This window comes from Aphidius gifuensis, linkage group LG2 (assembly GCF_014905175.1).
Source record: "Aphidius gifuensis isolate YNYX2018 linkage group LG2, ASM1490517v1, whole genome shotgun sequence".
Classification (NCBI taxonomy): Eukaryota; Metazoa; Arthropoda; class Insecta; order Hymenoptera; family Braconidae; genus Aphidius; species Aphidius gifuensis.
In genome coordinates, this window is record NC_057789.1 from 26,728,988 (window position 1) to 26,750,091 (window position 21,104).

The 21,104-nt window shown below is 26.0% G+C and overlaps 2 protein-coding genes across 3 annotated transcripts; both read left to right on the top strand.

Moving 5' to 3' along the window:
* The first annotated feature begins 907 nt into the window (after positions 1-907).
* Positions 908-2,714, top strand: LOC122849919 (adenosine kinase 1). The gene is made up of 5 exons (XM_044148841.1): positions 908-1,099; positions 1,323-1,530; positions 1,599-1,874; positions 1,948-2,356; positions 2,444-2,714. The coding sequence occupies exons 1-5, from the start codon at positions 1,083-1,085 to the stop codon at positions 2,569-2,571; spliced, it is 1,038 nt and encodes a 345-aa protein (XP_044004776.1). The 5' UTR covers positions 908-1,082; the 3' UTR covers positions 2,572-2,714.
* Positions 2,715-3,110: 396 nt separating this feature from the next.
* Positions 3,111-21,052, top strand: LOC122849920 (histone acetyltransferase KAT6B). 2 transcript variants are annotated; one of them, XM_044148842.1, is made up of 6 exons: positions 3,111-3,552; positions 7,053-7,914; positions 10,432-10,916; positions 11,113-13,043; positions 15,155-15,537; positions 15,624-21,052. In XM_044148842.1, the coding sequence occupies exons 2-6, from the start codon at positions 7,297-7,299 to the stop codon at positions 20,988-20,990; spliced, it is 8,784 nt and encodes a 2,927-aa protein (XP_044004777.1). In that variant the 5' UTR covers positions 3,111-3,552; positions 7,053-7,296; the 3' UTR covers positions 20,991-21,052. The 2 variants fall into 2 exon arrangements, with proteins under 2 accessions (XP_044004777.1, XP_044004778.1); XM_044148843.1 differs by having other exon boundaries at positions 3,123-3,552; positions 11,113-11,243; positions 15,624-21,051.
* The last annotated feature ends 52 nt before the right edge of the window (positions 21,053-21,104 follow it).

Genomic DNA, 21,104 nt, shown 5'->3' on the forward strand with positions numbered 1-21,104 from the left:
AAATTATTATTGTTAATAATTTTTATAAATGCGATTCGAACGGGTGCTTTGGCTTCCTGCATCGTATGCGTCGCGTTACCGCGCTCGTTCGCGATTCGCGCAGACGTGTACACTTCCGTTTCGCATCGCAATATCCCAAATTTTTTTTTAATTTTTAAATATACCTCATTGTTTAGTTGATAATATTATTTATATTTATATCATTCAAAAAATAAGTCAAATAAAAATTATCTTAAAATCCTATCCTTGGAATTTTTTTTTTTTTTACTCCAAATTACATTTTATTTATGATATAAATATTAAATTAATATTACAATTTATTATTATTTTTTTTAATAATTAATTATGTTTTATTTTATGTCATTTTTTGTTAATTGTGTGATAATTTTTTTTTTTTTTTTATATTGCATACAAAGTGCTTTTTGAAATGAATAAATAAAATATAATTTGAAAAATTTAATTAAATAATTTTGTCTTGTTTTATTGAACTTGGTGTTTCCTTATTTTTTTTTTTAATTTTAATAATTTTTTAGTTTGTTAAATATAGGATAAATATTTATTGTTAATTTACAATTATTATTTATTAACATTAAAACTAATTTTTAGTTGAAATAAACTTTTTTTAAAATTTTAATTTTCAATTTTTTTTAATGTTTTTTTTTTTCGATTTTAAATTGTTAATTAAAATAGCTGGGATAAATTTTAATTAAATAATTTATTTTTTACTGGTAGATACGTTTATGATAAATATAAAATTGATAATTAAATAATTTTAATAATAATTAAATTAAAAATTAAATGTACAAATATTAATTTTTCATTTATTCATGTCTTTTATTGATAAAATAATATATTGAATTAAATAAATCTGTGTTGCTTAACATTTGTAAGATAACATTTGTAATTTTTATATAAATTAAAGAAAAAAAAAAATAAAAAATTCCACTGATAATAATAACAGCACAGTCTATTCATTGTTGGCTTCACACAAATCACAATTTTGTCAGCAGCAAATTACATCAAAATTATTCATACCCAAAGCTAAAAATTCAATATCAACAAATAAATTAAATAAATAAACAATGGCAGAAACATTAGAGTAAGTATTTTTATTTTTTATAAATTAAAAAAATCATTATTTTGTATATTATCAATAATTTAAATTAGAAAAAAAATTTGAGGTTACGTTGCCCTCGAGAAACCCACGTTTTAAAATAAAAATAAATAAACAATATAAAAAAAATAATTTAATATTATTGCATAACAATTGAGTTATATAATTATAAAATAAAAATATATTAATTCATTATCGAATTTAACAGTAAAGGTTTATTATTGGGATTGGGAAATCCATTGTTGGACATATCAGCAACTGTTGATGAAGATTTTTTGAAAAAATATGATCTAAAAGCAAATGATGCTATTCTTGCTGATGAAAAACACAAGCCACTTTATGATGAACTCATTGAACAATACAAAGCTGAATTTATTGCTGGTGGTTCTGTTCAAAACACCTTGAGAGTTGCACAGGTAAAATTAATTAAATTATTCAATACATCAACACAGCAATAATAATTTTGTTAATTTTTTTTTGATAGTGGTTTTTGGAGCAACCTCATGTTGCAACATTTATGGGCTGTGTTGGAAAAGACAAGTACTCGAAAATATTAGAAGATAAAGCACGTGAAAATGGACTAAATGTTTGCTATCAATTTCATGAGACAGAACCAACTGGTACATGTGGTGTTATGATTACAGACAAACACAGATCATTATGTGCAAATTTAGCAGCTGCAAATTGTTTTTCACCACTTCATATTAAAGATTCTGATAATTATAAACTTTTAGAAGCTGCAAAATATATTTATATATCTGTAAGTTTAAATTAGGTAATATATTTTCATGAAATAATAATTAATTTATGATATTTTATGATATTTCATTTAGGGTTTTTTCTTGACTGTTAGTCCAGAAACAATTCAAGAAGTTGCTAAACACGCACATAATAATGACAAAGTATTTATGATGAATTTAAGTGCACCATTTCTTTGTGAATTATTTAAAAAACCAATGATGGATGCTTATCCATATGTTGATATATTATTTTGCAATGAAACTGAAGCTGATACATTTTCTAAAGTTCATGAATTTAATACAACTGATAGAAAAGAAATTGCACTTAAAATGATGAACATGGAAAAAATTAATAATAAAAAAAAAAGAATTGTCATTATAACACAAGGTGCTGATAAAGTTATTCTTGCAAAGGATGATAGCATCAGTGAATATGAAGTATCCAAAATTCCAGAAGAAAGAATTATTGATACAAATGGTGCTGGTGATGCATTTGTTGGAGGTAAAATTGCATACTTTAAATAAATTATTGTTAATTTTAATTTATCTTTGATGATTTTAATTTTTATATTTTTTGTTCATTCAACAGGTTTTCTTTCACAGTATATTCAAGGTAAAGACATTGAAATATGTATTAAATATGGAATTTGGGCTGGTACAGCTATTGTCCAACGTTCTGGTTGTACATTTGAAGGAAAACCAGATATTTCAATTTAATTATCATCATAAAAATCATATAATTATCATAATTGTTTTGCCAATTTTATTTTAACACAATATTTTTATATAAATATGTATTTTCAGTTGAATTATTTTCAAATATTCACTTGTGTCAAATAAAAGGTAAACAAACAAACAAATTTTTTAATTAATTTGATTCAGTATTTGAATATTAATGACTTTAATCTTCTCCAGCAATAAAACTCATCGAACGATTGTCTTGAAAATTTACTGGATCATTAAAAGCACAATTTTAAACAATTTAACACAATAAAATCCCAAAATCCATATTTATTTTCAGAGAAATAAATTTAACAAGCCAAAATTCGTTTGTAAATTCATCGAGATAATTATATTAATTAATTAAAAATTATACAAAGGCATAAGCCGACAACAGTTTATCAAAATTGGCATGAAACGTCATCTAGCTATTTGATAAATGATTGTTCAATATAACCACTAGATAGCGCTTTTTTTTAATTCAAGATTTTTTTTTTTTTTATTGTTGTTTTTTATCTCTTTCTTTGAATACACACACAGAACCCGCGTGTGCGCAGTAGTCGGCACACGGCCATCTTTGTCAAGTGTGTAACTTTTGTTGATTTGTGAAATGTGACGCCTGTGTGTGAGGGGTCAAAGTAAGGCAGTTTTAATGTTAAAATCCCTTGTAATACAGTGCGTCGTTAGTTGATAATCATTGATTAATAATCCTGTCAAAATAAAACATTATTAATTACTCGAAAAAAATTAAAAAAAACCATTTTAAATTGTGAGTGAATATATCGTGAGTTTTCAAGGCGTTTATTGTTTTTTGTTTTATCCAACGACAAATTCATTTTTTTTTTTTTTTTTTAATTTTTCTGGATAACAAAAAAAAAAAAAAAAAGTGATTGTGTGTGTTTTTATCCAAGCCGGAGTATAAGAATAAAAAAATAAACTAAGGAAAAACGGTTGGATTATTTATGACGTAGTTGAAAGGTAATTACTACTATTGTTATTATTTATTTTAAATAATATTGCGTCATATTTATTTGAGGAAATATTTTTAATGTTTTTTTTTGATAAATTTTACATAGGTTTGTTTTTGTTTTATTTTTTTTGCGCTAAAGAAACTCGCGTCTGCTATAATTTGAACGTTTTTTTTTTTTTTTTTGATATTTTTCATCTGTTTTTTTTATTTTTTTCGAGTTAAATTTAATTAACAACGAAATTACAAGTGGTATTATTAATTAGCAATGAAAAGGTATATTAAATTTTGATGTTTCAAGGTAATCAAAAACATCTGTAATACAAAAAAATAAATAAAAAATATATTTGTGAAAAAGAAAAAAAAAAAAACGTGAGTCGAGGTGGACAACATTCGAGATGTGAAACCTCAAGATGGCCGTCGGCTTTCAATAAATTGTGTGCTCAACTTGACCGTATATAAAATACTCTTATTAATACTATAAATAAAGCACCTATTAATAAATATAATTCATCAAACATAAAATCTATCTAATAAATATAATTTTAATTATTCAAAATCACCATAATTCATTTTAATAATGAAATTTGTTGAAATTTTATTTAACGATCCGACGGCTACTTGTCCTTCAAAATAAAATTACAAATTATATATAGAAAAAAAAAAACAACATATTAAATAAATATCTCACTTTTATTAAAAAAAAACTAAATAAACAAATAGTTCAATAAATTACTCCAAAAATTACTCCAAAATTTGTTTAAAAAAAAAAAAAAAAATTCAATTTAAAAATCTTTTTAAATAAAATTAAAAATCATCATTAAAAAGAATCAAATAAATAAACAATCAACAACAAAACAATATCCATAAATTTATAAATAATTTTAAACAACAATATAATAAAATTATAGAAAAAAAAAATATATAAAAAGTGTCGCACGACGGTCAGCGCTCTCATGCGTGGCAGCTGCCGTTTTTTTTTTTTCATCTTTTTCCATAATAATATAAATTTGTCTGTGTGTGTTTATGTGTGTTGAAATATCAGTAATATAAGCAGCTCTCTATCTATCTTAATGTTAAACACATAAAGCCCAACAGCGACAGATATTGTCTATCTATATATAAACACTGAGTGAGTTGAATTAAACAGAGAAAGAAAAAGAATATAAATATATATAATATATAACACACATAGAACACGTTCAAGGCGGGCGATGAAACACCCGGCACATACAGCCCACTTTGGATCGACAAGTAAGACAAGAAACAAGATAAAAAAAGACACTAAATAAATTCCATCTCTCTCTCTCTCTTTTACTCGTTCACATATTATTTTATTATTATTTTTATATATACCTGTTTTTTTATTTTTTATTTTTTGCAAATGTATTTGTGTAATGGCTTGCACAAAGATACCTTGGATATTATTATTCGTTTTTTATATATATATTTTTTCTTCTTTACTTTCATGTGTATAATATATATTTACGTGTATTAAACTCAACTGTTTTGATGTGTGTTGATCAAGTATGTTACTGACAGAGATAACATCCAGACACACATATTTTAACACACCCCAAAATAATAATAATGTAATATTGTGTGCTTGAGTTATTTGATGCTACAATCGTGGTTACGATATGTTGAATTTTATTATGTATTAGTCATTCAAATATCAAAAAGACAAATATCATATTATACTTGATTGTAATTACAATGCCTTTTTTTTTATTATCATTCAAGTCTTTTTTTTTTTATTCATATTTATCAGTTGAAAATTATGAAATTAGTTTTTTTTTAATGCTGGAAATTTATACTGTTTAATTTCTCGATTTTTTTTCTATGAGATTGTATTGTTAATTAAGCTGTTAATAAAATCTAATTTTAAATAATAATTAGTTGAAAATATATTTATATTTTATTTGTGGTATAATTACTTAATTATATTTATTTTTAAAATGTTATTTTAAACTGTAATTAAAAGTGCTGTTTAAATGATACAGTTAATGGAAAATATATCAAAAAATTATTTAGTCGTTGAGACTAGTATTTAAAAAAAAAATAATAAGAGGGTCTTTTTTTTTTTTGATGGTTTTTATTAGAATTAAAAATAGAATAGGTCTAGGTTGTTTTTTTTTTTTTTTTGATGGGGAGATATATCCGGATAAAGCTGTCGGTTTTGTAAATTTTTTGGATGGGAAAAATAAACTGGCATCAAACAATTATTGTTGTCTAATAACAGCTGTTGAAAAAAATTCAAAAAATGAGGAATTTATAGTCGTTTTAAGTGAGCAAGTTTTAATGCAACTGGAGAAATTTTTTTAGAATTAAATTTAGGATCAACGAAGCCTAGGTCAAGGTTAATTTTGCATGAATTATAATTTTTAAAAAATTGACATATTTAGCTTATTAAATGAATAAATGATAAATTATCTCCAACACATGGCTATTATTATATTTAAATTTTTATTGTTAAAAAATAAATAATAATTCCATGTTCCAGTGGATGATTTTTGTGTAATGAAAATTCAAATCTTGATGCAAGTATGTTTTAATTTTTAAACTTGTTATTTTTATCTATTTAATTTTTGATTTATTTATATATACTTGATATATATATATTTATTTTGCCAGCGTGAAGTTGATGGTAATTTATCATTTAGCTACCGGTTGAACGAGCTCAGTTTCACAAACACAAAATCCTAGGTCAAGTCTTCCGGCATCATCACGTTCCAGTCGTCAACTCTTATTTCATATTTATTTATTTTTTTAATGCATTTAAACATATATATTTTTTTTTTTTTTATCTCAATACTCTTATTAATGAATCAAAGCAAAAAAATCATTTCATCTTGATAAAAGCCTGTTAAACTGGTAAAATAAATTTTTATTTATGAAATTTAAAAATATTAAATGAAAATTTATCAGTGAGAAAATTCTAATTAATTTAATTTAAATTTATTCAAGTGAAAGTGTAGTTTATCAAAGAAAAATTAAATTTAAATTATTTATTTAATAGAATAATTAATTGTTATTACTTTTTTTTTTTTAAATCTTATTTCAACACCTATGATTTATTGTTTAAAATTTTAAATTTATTTTAATTGTGTCATCAAGCTGGCAAAATATCAACAACTCTTTTTTTTTTTCATAATTTTATTTTTAAAATCATTACGAATAAACTATATTTATAATATAAAATTTATTAACTTGTTTATTATTTAAACTGATAGATTATATTATTTATTGTTTAAATTATTAAACTGTGTAATTGTTTGTATATTTTATCTCAAGTAAAATGTCAAGTATCCAAAGTGAAATGGCTTTTATAAATATATTGAGATCGGCTTTCCATTCTACTATTTAACTTCCGCTATGTTGACTTGGTCACGATAATATTATAAATAAAAAAAAAAATCAACAAATAGATAGCCTCATTAAATAGTCCCACGATTATTTATAATAATTTATTAAATATTATAAATAAACAAATTATATTTTTTTGTTTCAGATTGGTGTTTTTTAAAATAAAGTGCAAAGGTGTGTTAATTGTCATAACCAATATGTGAATATTTTCGAGAAAACCCTCGTTATTTAAAAGAGGGTCCACAAAAAACAAATAATAAAAAATCCAGTGAAAACAAATAATCAACATACAAATAAATTAATTAATTTTGATAATATTTAAAAAACATAATAATAATATTAATATTAATAATAATAATAAGAAAATATTAAGTAGAATAATAGATTTTATGAAAATGGGTGAATCAGCATCATCAGATACTTGGTCACATTGGTTTTTAGATGCAATACGTAAAATTCGTAGTCAAAAACAACGACCAAGTGTTGAACGTATTTGTCATGCAATACGTCAACATCATAATTATCATGAAGAAGAAATTGGTGAACATTTAGAAATAGCTGTTAAACGTGGTCATGTATTAAAAATATTTAATAAAGGACAATCATCATACAAAGATCCTGGTGGTTTATTATCAAAACCATTAAAAGTTAATAAAACAACTGATTTATGTAAAGTATTGGGTAAAGCTGTACGTGAATTAGGTGAAAGAGATGGTTCAACATTAAAAAATATTGAAAAATATGTAAGACAAAGTCATAATGTTGAAGAAGAATGTGATGGTGATTTAAAAATTGCATTAAGAGTATCAGCTAAAAGAGCTGTTGATAGAGGTTTTATATTACAAGATGGTAGACTTTTTAGACAACCTGATAAACCACCAGCTAAAAAAGTTGATACACCAAATTCAAGTAGTAATGATTCATCAGTATCACCAACAACTACAGCAACAACAACAACAGCAGCAACAACAACAACAACAACAACTCCATCATCATCATCAGCAAAAGTAAGTTGTTTTTTATTAACTTATTTAGACAATAATTAATTAATTGTATTTAAACTCTCCCTCATGTTGAAAAAAAGAAAAAAAATAATTTTTATGTTGATAATATTATGATGATGTTGGCTTTTTTTGTGTCCACTTAGTGTTTCAAATATTTTACCAAGAATTATTATGAATAAAACATGAGTACATGTTACCATATTTTAGGATCAATAAAATCCCCTCTGGTTTTTTCCCTTTCTCGTTTACTTGCAATCACTCCAACCACCCCAATTCTCGTATCAAGTCAACTCGAGACCTGCTTCTCTCTCTTGGCTCGAAAAAAAAAAAATATGTCCACCACTTGTCAGCCAGAAATAAAATTTATTATTTAAGAAATAGTACTTTTATTATTTAAAAGATATTTTTATTTTTACATTATGCTCTTGTTGTTGTGGGCTCATTGAATAATCCATGGTTTATGATGGATTTAAATTTTTCATGTCCATAAAAGGTGCATGTCCATTTTAGGGTCAATAAATGATGACCTGAATTTGTGAGCTATATCAATTGTAACAGCGCAAGCCCTGAATTATTGCGCAAAGTCATTTTTTTATTATTTTTTTTTTTTTATAAATGCAAGAATAATGGCGTGTCTTTGACAAGTGGATTTTCATCTTGCATGATTTATTTTTCGATTTTTTCGATAAGGGAGAGATTTTTTTTTTTCTACGTCAATCAAATTGAAATTATGTCCTTGATAATAAAATTTATTATTTACATCTAGATTTTAAATAAAATAATTGAATAATAGCATAAAAAAATAATTATCATAATGAAATTAAAAAAAAAATTAAAACAAATTTTTTTTATTGAGCATTAAAAAGTAACTCTGATAGTTTGATTTTAGAGATTGCTTGTAGATTTTTCTTGCAAATTATTGTTGTGGAAAATAACTACAATGGCTGATGAATTTAACTGTCTGTGTAAATTTAATATTTGTGTAGGTAAATTGTATTTGCGTCGACAGATTGTGAGGGCTCGATTTTTACGCGCCGACGCGATTAAAGTTTCTCGAACATGACCGAATAAAATGAGTCAAGTGGACAGATGATACTTTTAGATTTTTCTATAAATTTATTTCGAAAATTTTCATGCTTAAATTTTATCAAAACATAAATAGTATATTATTTTTAACCATAAATATTAACCTTGATGATATTTTATTAAAAAAATAAATTTATACAGACTGGTAATATTTTTTTTTTTCGTTTTTTTCGACTCAATATGTATTTTATTTTATTTTATTTCTGTGTCCAAATGACCTCGAATAATTTGATCAGAATGAAAGACAGAATCATGGAAAATAAAATAAGATAAAAAAGAGAAAGATGAATTTTATAACTGATTGTTGAATTTGCAATGTTGCCATGTTAAACAAAGTGACTGGATTGGTTACAACCAATGAGTGATTGGATCGCTGATGATGGAATGGATTGATGGTTACAGTTGGCTGGATGAGACACATTCACTTATTCTTCATTTCTTCAGCATCTGATATAGAATTCCCTCGTTTAAAATATTTAATTTTTAACATATTAAAATAAAGCTTATTTAATTTTTAATTTATTTAAAAACTTTAGTCAGCAAGCAGCTAGTTTATAATTATTTTTTTCCCTGATTTTCCTTTTATTTTTACTAACGTCACTGGTATTTATATAAAATCCAAAATTTAACCAGGTTTAATTTATCCATTAATCAATCTATCAAGCTATTTTTTTATCATAATTATCAATTATTATCAATTAGTATAATTTTATAAATGCAACAGGTTGTAAATTTGGCACTAACTATGTTTATGCGCGCGCGGCGTTCTTTCATCACGTGTTTTATTATTGTACAACTTCAAATAATTATCTGCGACTTTCACAACTATCAAATAAAAGATTTCTAATTTAATATGACTAATTCGATATATCCAAATGACTATTTAAACAATTTTTAAACAATAACAACTTTAATTTTAAAAATTACCTTGATTCTCTTTCAAAAAAAAAAAACAAAATCATTTGTTTATATAAAATTATTGTAGGTAATAAAAATAATAATTTTATTTGCAATTATTTAAGTCATTAAAATTCTTAAACGACTGTGCAAAAAAAAAAAATAATTAATATTTATAAATGTATGTCAGTTTTGAATAATAATTTGAGTTGAAAGATTGTGATAATAAGATGCACCCTATTTTTAAAAACTTGAGAAAGGAAAAGATAAAAGAAAAAAAAAAAAATGATCAAGAAGAAATGATAATGACTTATCAAAATAATAAATAAACGACTTCCCTTTATACATGTATATCATCAAGCACATTTGACTATATATATTACAAGTTCAAACAGGAATGAATAATAATTACGTTACACTTGGCTTGTTGGCTCCCTTTTGTTTTATCTTATTTTAATTTCAACTCACACTAAACATAGTTAATAATTATAATAATAATGAAATATGGTTTATTAATTTATGATTTTGTATTTACAGTTACCAGCACCATTGCCAATATGTCGTGAATGTCTGGGTACAACATCACAAAATAATAACACAACAACAACGACAAATAATAAAAAATCAACAATTGAAAAATTAAGTCGTTGTAGTGTTTGTGGTGCTGCATTACATTATTCATGTGCACCACCAGAATTAACAATTGTTGTTGAACGTGGTACAACATGGTCATGTGATAGTTGTTCACCAACATGTGCTGCTTGTAAAGTTGAACATGAAACACAAAATTATTTAGTTAAATGTTCTGGTTGTCCAAAATGTTATCATCCAGCATGTTTAGATCCAGCATTGGATAAAAAAAATAAATTACCATGGAGATGTCGACATTGTTTATTATCACATGATAATAATAATGATAATAAACGTGGTAATAAACAAAATAATGATATTAATAATCATAGTGATGTTACAACACCAATTAGTGCTAGAAAAAGGATATCTAAAATACGTGAAAATCGAAAGTAAGTTTTATTTTTATTTTATTTATTTTATTCAAAGTTGAAATTGATTTTTCAAGAGAATCATTTACATAGTCTTGGAATTATAATTAAATTTTATAACAAAAAAACTTTGATATAAATAAATATATTTTTCATTTATTTATTTTTTGTTTCTTTCTTGAAAAAAAAAAAAAAAAAAAAAATCAAAAACATATAGATCAGCAGCATCTAGGAAAAGTTTGGCATTGACACCAACAACCAAGAAATCATCATCATCCAGAGACACTGGTACACCAGAAACATGTGGCAGAGGTACAACGTTGTCACAGGTGGACAACAGCTCGGACGGTAATGCGGGTGTTGTCTTCCCTCATCAATCATCACCACCCACAACCACCACCACCACAACCACAACAATCACAATAATCCCATCCCAACAGTCAATTGATGATACATTATCAAATAACGCGAGCCAGGGTAGGCAATTAGAAGAAAAAAATGATATAATATCTAAAGAAAAACAAAAATTTTTTAGAACATCAGTATTTAATACTGATCATACTAAATTAAAAACAATTAAACGGGCTGTTGTTTTAGATAAAATTCATAATATAGATAAAACTGATGACTCTAAAAATAGGTCATTGTTAAATAATAAATCTGATAATACTAATAAATTAAAAACAACAAATAAATTATCAACATTATCATCGTCGCCATCATCATCATCATCAAGTGTTAAAGCAAATGATGACAATAGTGAAAAATCAAACAACAATAATAGTAATAATAATAGTAATAATAATAGTAATATAAAAAAGAAAAAATTATTAAATAATAAAAAAATTATGGAAACTACAACAGCAACAGTAGCAGCAACAACAACAACCACACCAACAGCAACAACAACAACGACGACAACGACAACAAGTTCAAATTCAAGTGGTGGTAGTAGTGATACTGAAAAATTAACTGAATCAACAAAAAATACTAGCAACAATGATGATAATTTATTTAAAATGAATAATAAAAAAAAATTATCATTATTTAAAAATCAATCAATATCTTCTTCTTCTTCTTCTTGTTCTTCATCATCTTCTTCATCATGTTCATCTTCTTTGAATAATAATATAACAGTTAAAAATAAAAAATCAAATGAACCATTTTTAAATGATAATAATGACAAAGGTTTATGGGGTTTTGCTGCTGCGGCAGCAAAACTTAGTACAGATAATACATTTTTTCATAGTATAAATAATACATTTGGTTGTAATTTAAAAAGTTTAAATAAATTTGATAAACCAACGTTTGGATTACACATACAACCAGCAGCAAGTCCAGTTGATAAAGAAAAAAATAATAATATCAAAATAAATAGTGATGACGAGGATGACGAAGATGACGACGACGAAGACGACGAGGATGATAATGATGAAGACAACAACGATGACGAGGACAACGACGATGATGATGATGATGATTGTTTAAAAAAAGATATGAGACCTGGTATTGGACAATTAAAAGGACTTTATGATGGTTTAAGTCATTTTTTTTTACCACCTGGACACAGTAGAGCACGTAATAGTGATAAAATACCAAATTATGCACCAGATAGAAGAAAAAAAATAATAAATAATGATGATAAAGAATTAACAGTTAAATTAAATAACAAAAATGATTTATTAAAAACAAATAATAAATTAAATGAACGTAAAAATGAAAAATTAATTTCTAATAAACCTGATACAAATGAAGAAAAAAGTGATAAAATTATTAATAACAATAGTACTAATAGTAATAATAGTAATAATAATAATAAAATGACACCATCAAAATTAGTTAAAACAGCTGTTAATTCAAAAAGACATGAACAAAATCGTAGAAAATCAATGAATGCTGTTAAATGTATTAATGATTTTGGTGATTCAAAAGAAGATGATAATGAATATGATAAAAAAAAATTAACAAAAACAATTGATTGCCACCCTGTGCAGCAAATAAATACGATAAATCAACATGAACAACAACAACATGACTCCAAGTCCAATCCTGGCCAGTCCAAAAATTCCCAACCACGAGCCTGTACTAGCGCAACCACCACCAACACCACCACGACACCCCGCGCGACACCCTGCTCCATCAGGAAGGGTAAGAGTCTACCCCGCCCGCTGACAAAAAAATTAAAATTAAAAAAAAAAAAACAATTACAAAAAATGATTATACCAGTTCCTACTGAATTATCAATTGAAAAAAAAAAAATATTTTTTTTTTTCTCTTAATTAAGAAAAAGAAAATTAATTAATTCTAGTTGGATTTTTACTTTGGCTTGAAGTTCAGATTAATACAGTATTAAATTTAATAATAATCAAGGAAAAAAAATTAGATTTTAATTTAAAAAAAAAAACTCATAAATTAAATTCAAAATAATTTTTTTTTGTTTTTTTTTTTTTGAAAAAACATTTTAGTATTTTTAATTGTCATTTTTTTGTTTTAAAATTTATTTTGCTTATTTATTTATTTGTTTATTTATTTTTGCAAATTTTTTTTTATATATTTTTTGCTGTTATATATATATTTTTTTTTTTCGTTTCTGAATTTCATCAAAGTTGGATCAGCTGGAAAAATCATGATGGAGTCCTTTAACAGTTTGAGTACCTTTTCCTTGATCCTTTTTGATGATTTTTTTTTTAAATTAATTTTTTTTATATATTTTTTTTATGGATTGAGATGATTTTCTTGATATCCTTGCACATTTAAAAGTGCCTCGACTGTTTCCTTTACACTGAAATTAACTAAAGAGAAAAATAAATTAATTAAATAATGTCCCAAAGATCTTAATATATTTTAAAATATATATTAATAATAATCACCACCGTGGACGTGTTGGCGGTGTGGTGTGCGGTATTTATCGATAATAGTTTTCGTTAAGTGTGCGTATGCCTGCCATCCTTGAATCCTACAAATATTTTAAATAAAAAAAAACCTTTCACCTTGCAACAACTCCTTTTACAACAAACCAAATATTTTATTTTAATTTTTTTTTTTATAATTATATTTTTCTTTGCTATATTTAACACTGTTTATATTTATTTATTCATTTATATTTTTTTTTTTTTCATTTTAATTTCACAGAATTTAATTTGAATGGTTTTTATTATCTATCAAGTATAATTCTGTGAATATTATTATTATTCATTTAAACAAAAAATTTTTGGTTAATATATTAATTATATTTTTTATTATTTAAATAATACCAAAAATTTTATGTTTTTATTTTTGCATGCTTGCTTTATTTTTAATGAAATTAATATTTTTTTTTTGCATGAAAGTAGAAATTATAGATTTTAGGGAAAAAAAAATATATAAAATGATGGAAAAATGGAAATAATATTTAAAAACTAACGAAGAAAAGATTTTTTTTTTTTTTTCGAAATAATAACATGAAAAATTGAATAAAAAATATATTAAATTTTGAAAATCGGTTATTAAAATTGAAATAAAAGTTTAAAAAAAAATACTAATAATGAAAGTTGATTAAATGAAAATATGAAATGGATGATCACATTAATTAATATTGAAAATAATAATTTAATAGTACACAGTAATTTACAAAAATTATCCTTTTTTTTTTTATTTAAATCCTTCCTTGCTTTGCTTTTTTCGTCATCAGGTTATAAATTTATTATTAACAAAAGTATTTGAAGAAAAAAAAAAAAAAAATCTTTTTTTATAAAAAACAAAAACGTTAGAAAGAAAACAACAAAAATAAAATTACATAATTAATAAATTAATCAATTAACAAGTAGAACACAATCCATTTTTAATAAGAAAAAAAAAAAAAAATTAACGATTAGTCGTCGTTTGCTTGTCTTTTTGCAATTAAAATTGTCCAATTAATCTGCAATTCATGTGCTGAATTAACATTTTAACTTAATATATTTCAAAAAAATAAGAAAAAAAAAACAGTGAAAGGAAACGATCGAGACCAAAAAAGGGTCGATTCAAGTATTATAATTTTTTTTTTTCTTTTTTTTAATTTGTGTTTGACAAGTTAACGATTGACAAACGTTATTTTTAAACTATCAAGCAAAAAAATAAGAAAAAATAAATACATATAAAACAAAATAAATTCCATCAGTTGATTCAATTTTTAATAAAAAATTGAAACAACAATAAATTGATAAAATATATTTTTAGTATAATAATAATAGAAATAAAAAAAAAGAAAGATTTGTTATTTAATTTTATAATTTTTACAGAAGAAGTATTGGTGCCACAGACACTACCACCAGGTGTAACACAAAAAGATTTGGAGTTATTTAAATCAGCACGTGAAGTTGCAAATCGTTTGACTGATAATACTGAAACAAAGGATCCATTATCAACAAGTCCTGGTGGTACTGGACCAGGTGTTGGTACAAGAAATCCAGCAGCAATTGTATTTGGACGTTATGAAGTTGAAACATGGTATTCAAGTCCATTTCCACAAGAATATGCAAGACTACCAAAATTATTCTTTTGTGAATTTTGTTTAAAATATACTAAAAGTCGAGCTGTGCTTGATAGACATATGGATAAATGCCAATGGAGACATCCACCAGCAACTGAAATTTATCGTTGTAATGGTCTATCAGTATTTGAGGTAAATAATTGAAAAAAAATATTAAACACTTTACAATAATTAATAATAAATAATAATTAATATTTATTCAATTTAATCTGTTTTAGATTGATGGAAATGTCAACAAAATATATTGTCAAAATTTATGTTTATTAGCAAAATTATTTCTTGATCATAAAACACTTTATTATGATGTTGAGCCATTTTTATTTTATGCTGTTACTAAAAATGATAAACATGGTTGTCATTTAGTTGGTTATTTTTCAAAAGAAAAACATTGTCCAGCACAACGTTATAATGTATCATGTATTATGACATTACCACAATATCAACGTCAAGGTTTTGGTAGATTTTTAATTGAATTTAGTTATTTATTATCAAAAGTTGAGGGTATACCTGGTACACCAGAAAAACCATTATCTGATCTTGGACGTGTTTCATATCATTCATTTTGGAAATCAGTTGTACTTGAATATCTTGATGCAAATCGTAATATCAAAGAAATTAAACTTGGTGATATTACCAAAGAAACTGGTGTATCATCTCATGATATTGCAACGGCATTACAACTACTTGGTTTTATTCGTAATTTAACAAATAATAATACACATACTAATAACAAAAATAATAATAATAACAACAACAACAACAATAATAACAATAACAGTGGTGATAATAATAATGGAAAAATAAATAAAATTGGTATTGTTATTGATTGGAATAAAGTAAGTTTACATATGTTAAAAATTAAAAAATGTAAACGTATACAACTTGATCCTGAGTGTTTACGTTGGATACCATTATTAACACAAATACCAAATCCATATTTATCACAAGATGATGGTGATTTAAGTTGTGAAAATTCACCAATTATTGAACAAAAACCAGTACCAACAATTGTTGAAAAAATACAAAAAGTTAAAATTAAGAAAAAACCACGTGGACGTAAAAATAGTGGTAGAAAAATAATAACAAGAAAACAACAAATTAATAATAAATTATCATTAAAAAATAATGAAACATCAAATAAAAAAGATGATGGTTTAATAATTGATGAAAAAGAAAATGAAGAAGAAGAAGATGATGATAATAATATAAATAATTTAAATGAAGAAAATAATGAAAGTCAAAATGATAATGATAATGATGAAGAAGAAGATGATAAAAAATTATTAACACCAAGAAATTCAAAAAATATAAATATTAATACAAGAAATTCAAGTGTTAAAAGAATAATACGTCCACCAAAATCACTTATTGATGATTGTGTTACATCATATGATAATAAAAAAATAACAGTTACACCAACACGTAAACGTAAACATTCCGAAAAGACTGATAATGATGATGTTAATAATAAAATTGAAAAGAAAACACCTAAAATATTTAATTCACGTAAACGTACACGTGATTCATTGAAAGATAAAATTAAAGATAATATTGATGCTGATAATAATAATGATAATGATGATGATAATAATATTGATGAATCAGTAAATAAAAATACAGATAGTGTTAATGATATAGTACAAGCTAAAAAACGTTGTAAATTAGATGATATATTGATTAAAGTAACAAGTCGTCAAAATAAAACACCAGCTAAACAAACAAAAAATAATAAAAAACAAATTAATAATAATATTGATGATGAAAAGTGTGATAATGAAAAGAATATAATTGCCAAAGAAAAAAATGATATTTTATTGGATAAAGAATGTGGAAAAAATAATGATGATGATGATGATAATAATAAAGAAACACCTGTTGTTGTTGTGACACCAATATCAACACCGTCATTGACAAGAAGAAGAGGTAAAGCAATATTAAATAAAAGCAACATTGAATTAACATCAGCAGCAGCAACAACAACAACAGCAACAGCAGCAACAACAACAACAACCACAGCAACAGCAACAGCGGCAGTGACGACGACGACGACGACAACAACAACAGTAGTACTTAAACAAGATAATTTAAAAGTTGAAAAACCAAAAAGAAAATACATGACAAGTTTAGCAAGATCATCATTAAATAAAAATGAAACAAAATTATCACGTAGTACATCAAAACAATTGACAATACCAGAAATGGTTAGTCAAAATTCAGCACGTAAAAAACTTGCTGATGAAGAAAAGAAAAAGAAAGCTGATAATAAAATAACTGATGAGTTACCAGTTACAGTTACAATTGAAAATGATATTGCAACAGCAAGTCCTGGTGAATATGAAGGTGGTGATGAGGATGATGGTGAAGAAGATGATGAAGATGTACCAAGATCAAAAACCATTAATAAATGTAGAAATTTAACAAATAAATTGAAAAAATCACAGAAAAAAATTGATAAATCAGTTGAATCAATACCGGAAAAAATTAATTGTCAGCCTATTATTGAGCCAGAAGCTGATACACAAAATATTATTATTGAAGAAGAAGAAAAACAAGAAATTGTTCAAGATAATTCAACGAAAGAAAAAACACCTGAACCAGTAAAAGTGACGGCGACAATAACACCAACAACAACAACCGATACAAGTCAAGATAAAAAATTAATTAAAAATGATTTATCAAGTGTTAAAGAATCAAATGAACAAATGATAATTGAAAAAATTTCTGATAAATTAGAAACATCTACATCATCACCATCACCAGTATCATCAAATATACAAGAAGATATTGAAAAACCAGAAAAACAAATTGAAGAAATAAAAGAAATTGAAGAAATTAAAAAATCACAAGATATTGTAACAGCAATTCCAGTTTTAATACCAGAATTAAAAAAATCAATAGAATTATCACAATCACAAGATCAAAATAATATTGTTTACAAAGAAGTACTTAAAATTGATGATAAACAACAACAACAACAAATTGATAATCAAGAACAACAAAATCAACAAACATCAATTTTACAAAATAATAATAATAATAATATTACTGATGAAAAACAAAATTCACCTGAAAGTGGTGATACAACAATACACTTGGATAATCCAGGTTCAGTTAAAAGAACACCACCATCACAACCAGATTTACCATCAATGGGTGTCTATACACCTGATTCAACAACAAATTCAGTTCATTCATTGCATTATGCACAATGTGATTTAGATGTATCACAACTTGGTCTTGAATCACCAACATCAATTGCAAGTGATTTAGCATCACAACATAGTATTGAAAGACCACCAAGTGTATTGCCAATAACAACAACGACAACAATAACAACAGCTATACCAACTCCAACACCACCAACACCAACACCATCAATAATAACAACACCACCACCACCACTACCACCACCAACAACGCATAACAACAATAGTAACAACAACAATATGATTAATAATACAAATAATAATAATAACAACAATAATAATAATAATAATATAATTAGTAATATTGTTGTACCACCACCATTATTATCATCATCGTCATCATCATCATCGGTACAATTACCAACAATGCCACAATATGAATCAATACATTGTATACAACATCCAGCGCATATTACAATGCATACAATGCATCAAACAATGCAAGGATCAAGAGTATCATCACAGTCATTACATGGATCACACGGTGGAACACATTTAACTCATGGATCACATGTAGTAACACATGGATCACATGGATCAGCTGTTTGTTTGCCAATGCATTCACCACAGGCAATGGCACAACAATGTCATACACCACAATCAATGCCACAACAGTGTCATACACCACAGCCAATTAGTCAGAGTCATACACCACAACCAATGCCACAACAATGTCATACACCACAGCCTCATCCACAAAGTCATACGCCACAGCCAATGCCACAACAGTGTCATACACCTCAGCCTCATCCACAAAGTCGTACACCACAACCAATACCTCAAAGTCATACACCACAGCCAATGCCACAACAGTGTCATACACCACAACCAATGCCACAACAGTGTCATACACCACAGCCTCAACAGCAACATCCACAAAATAATCACAATCAATCTATTGCCCACAATCATAATCAACAAAATCATAATACTACTCATACACAGAGTATACAAACTCAAAGTCCTCAACCGGTACAATTGATGAATCTTCAAGGCAACCATCATCAACAGCAACAGCAGCAACAACACCAACAGCAGCAGCAGCAGCAACAACAACAACAACAACAGCAACAGCAACAGCAACAACAACAGCAGCAACAACAACAACAACAGCAACAGCAGCAACAACAGCAGCAGCAACAACAGGCAAATCAAAATCATCAACATTCAACGACAACAACAACACAATCATCTGGTTCATCAAAACGTGGCAATAGTTCACAAACTCATAGATCAAGATCAAGTCAACAACGATCATCATCATCATCATCGTCAGGAGCAGCATCACATCGTGTAACACCACCGTCATCATCGTCCACATCATCATCATCATCTTCATCATCATCGGCAGCAGCAGCAGCCGCAGCAGCATCACAGCATAATATAACAAGTCATTCTGGTAATCATACAACAGTTGCACATGTTAGTACAACATTATCATCACAATATCAACAATCACCAATGTCTGTACCAGCACCACCACCACCATCACATCATGGGCATGCACATTCACATAATATGGCTGTAATATCACAGGGTAATTATATGACAACAGTTACTGGACAAGGTTTTCCATCACAAAATGCATATGTCATACAACATCGTGGTGGTGGAAGAACAGTAACATCAACACCAGGTACAACTGGTACAAATTTTTATATACAAAGTACAATACCACCACCACCACCACATTCACATACACCAAATCCATCATCAATACAAACAAACAATCATCAAACTCCAAATTCATGTAGTATTGCAAAATTACAACAGTTAACAAATGGTTTAGATATGCTAACACCATCACCATCACCATCAATGAATTTAACACCACCACCACCAATACCACATGCAATAACACCATCACAAAATTCACGACAATTAACAACACCACCACAAGTACCACTTGGTTATTCAAAAAATTATTACAATACAAATTCATCAATATCACCAGTATGTACTAGTGGTGGTACAACAAGTAGATCATCATCAAGATCATCAGCAAATACAAATATGAGTTTAACATCAAGTTATCCAACTGAAAGTTTATACAGACAAACACTTGATCCAGCAAGTGGTTGTCCACAAATGCAAACTGCTGGTTCACGTGTATCATCAAATGTAACACTAAATACAAATTTAATGGCTGCTGCACAGTATGGCTATAGAGTTGCACAACCAACAACTGGCTATATGAATCCAGCAGCACAAATTGGAGGTTTTATTAATCAATCACAATTACCAGTTGGTGTTGTTAATGTACCAACACCTTATTCACAAAATCCACATCAACAAAATCCAACAACTGTTTATTCTTATCATGATTATATTAATGGTAATATTCTACCATCACTCAATGGTAGTACCATGAGACGATAAAAAAAATAGATTTTCAATTTAAAAAAAAATTATATTTATATACGAAAAAAAATAAAATAAAAAATTATTTTTTTATTTTATTTTAAAATTGATTGATCTTTTTTTTTCTTTTTT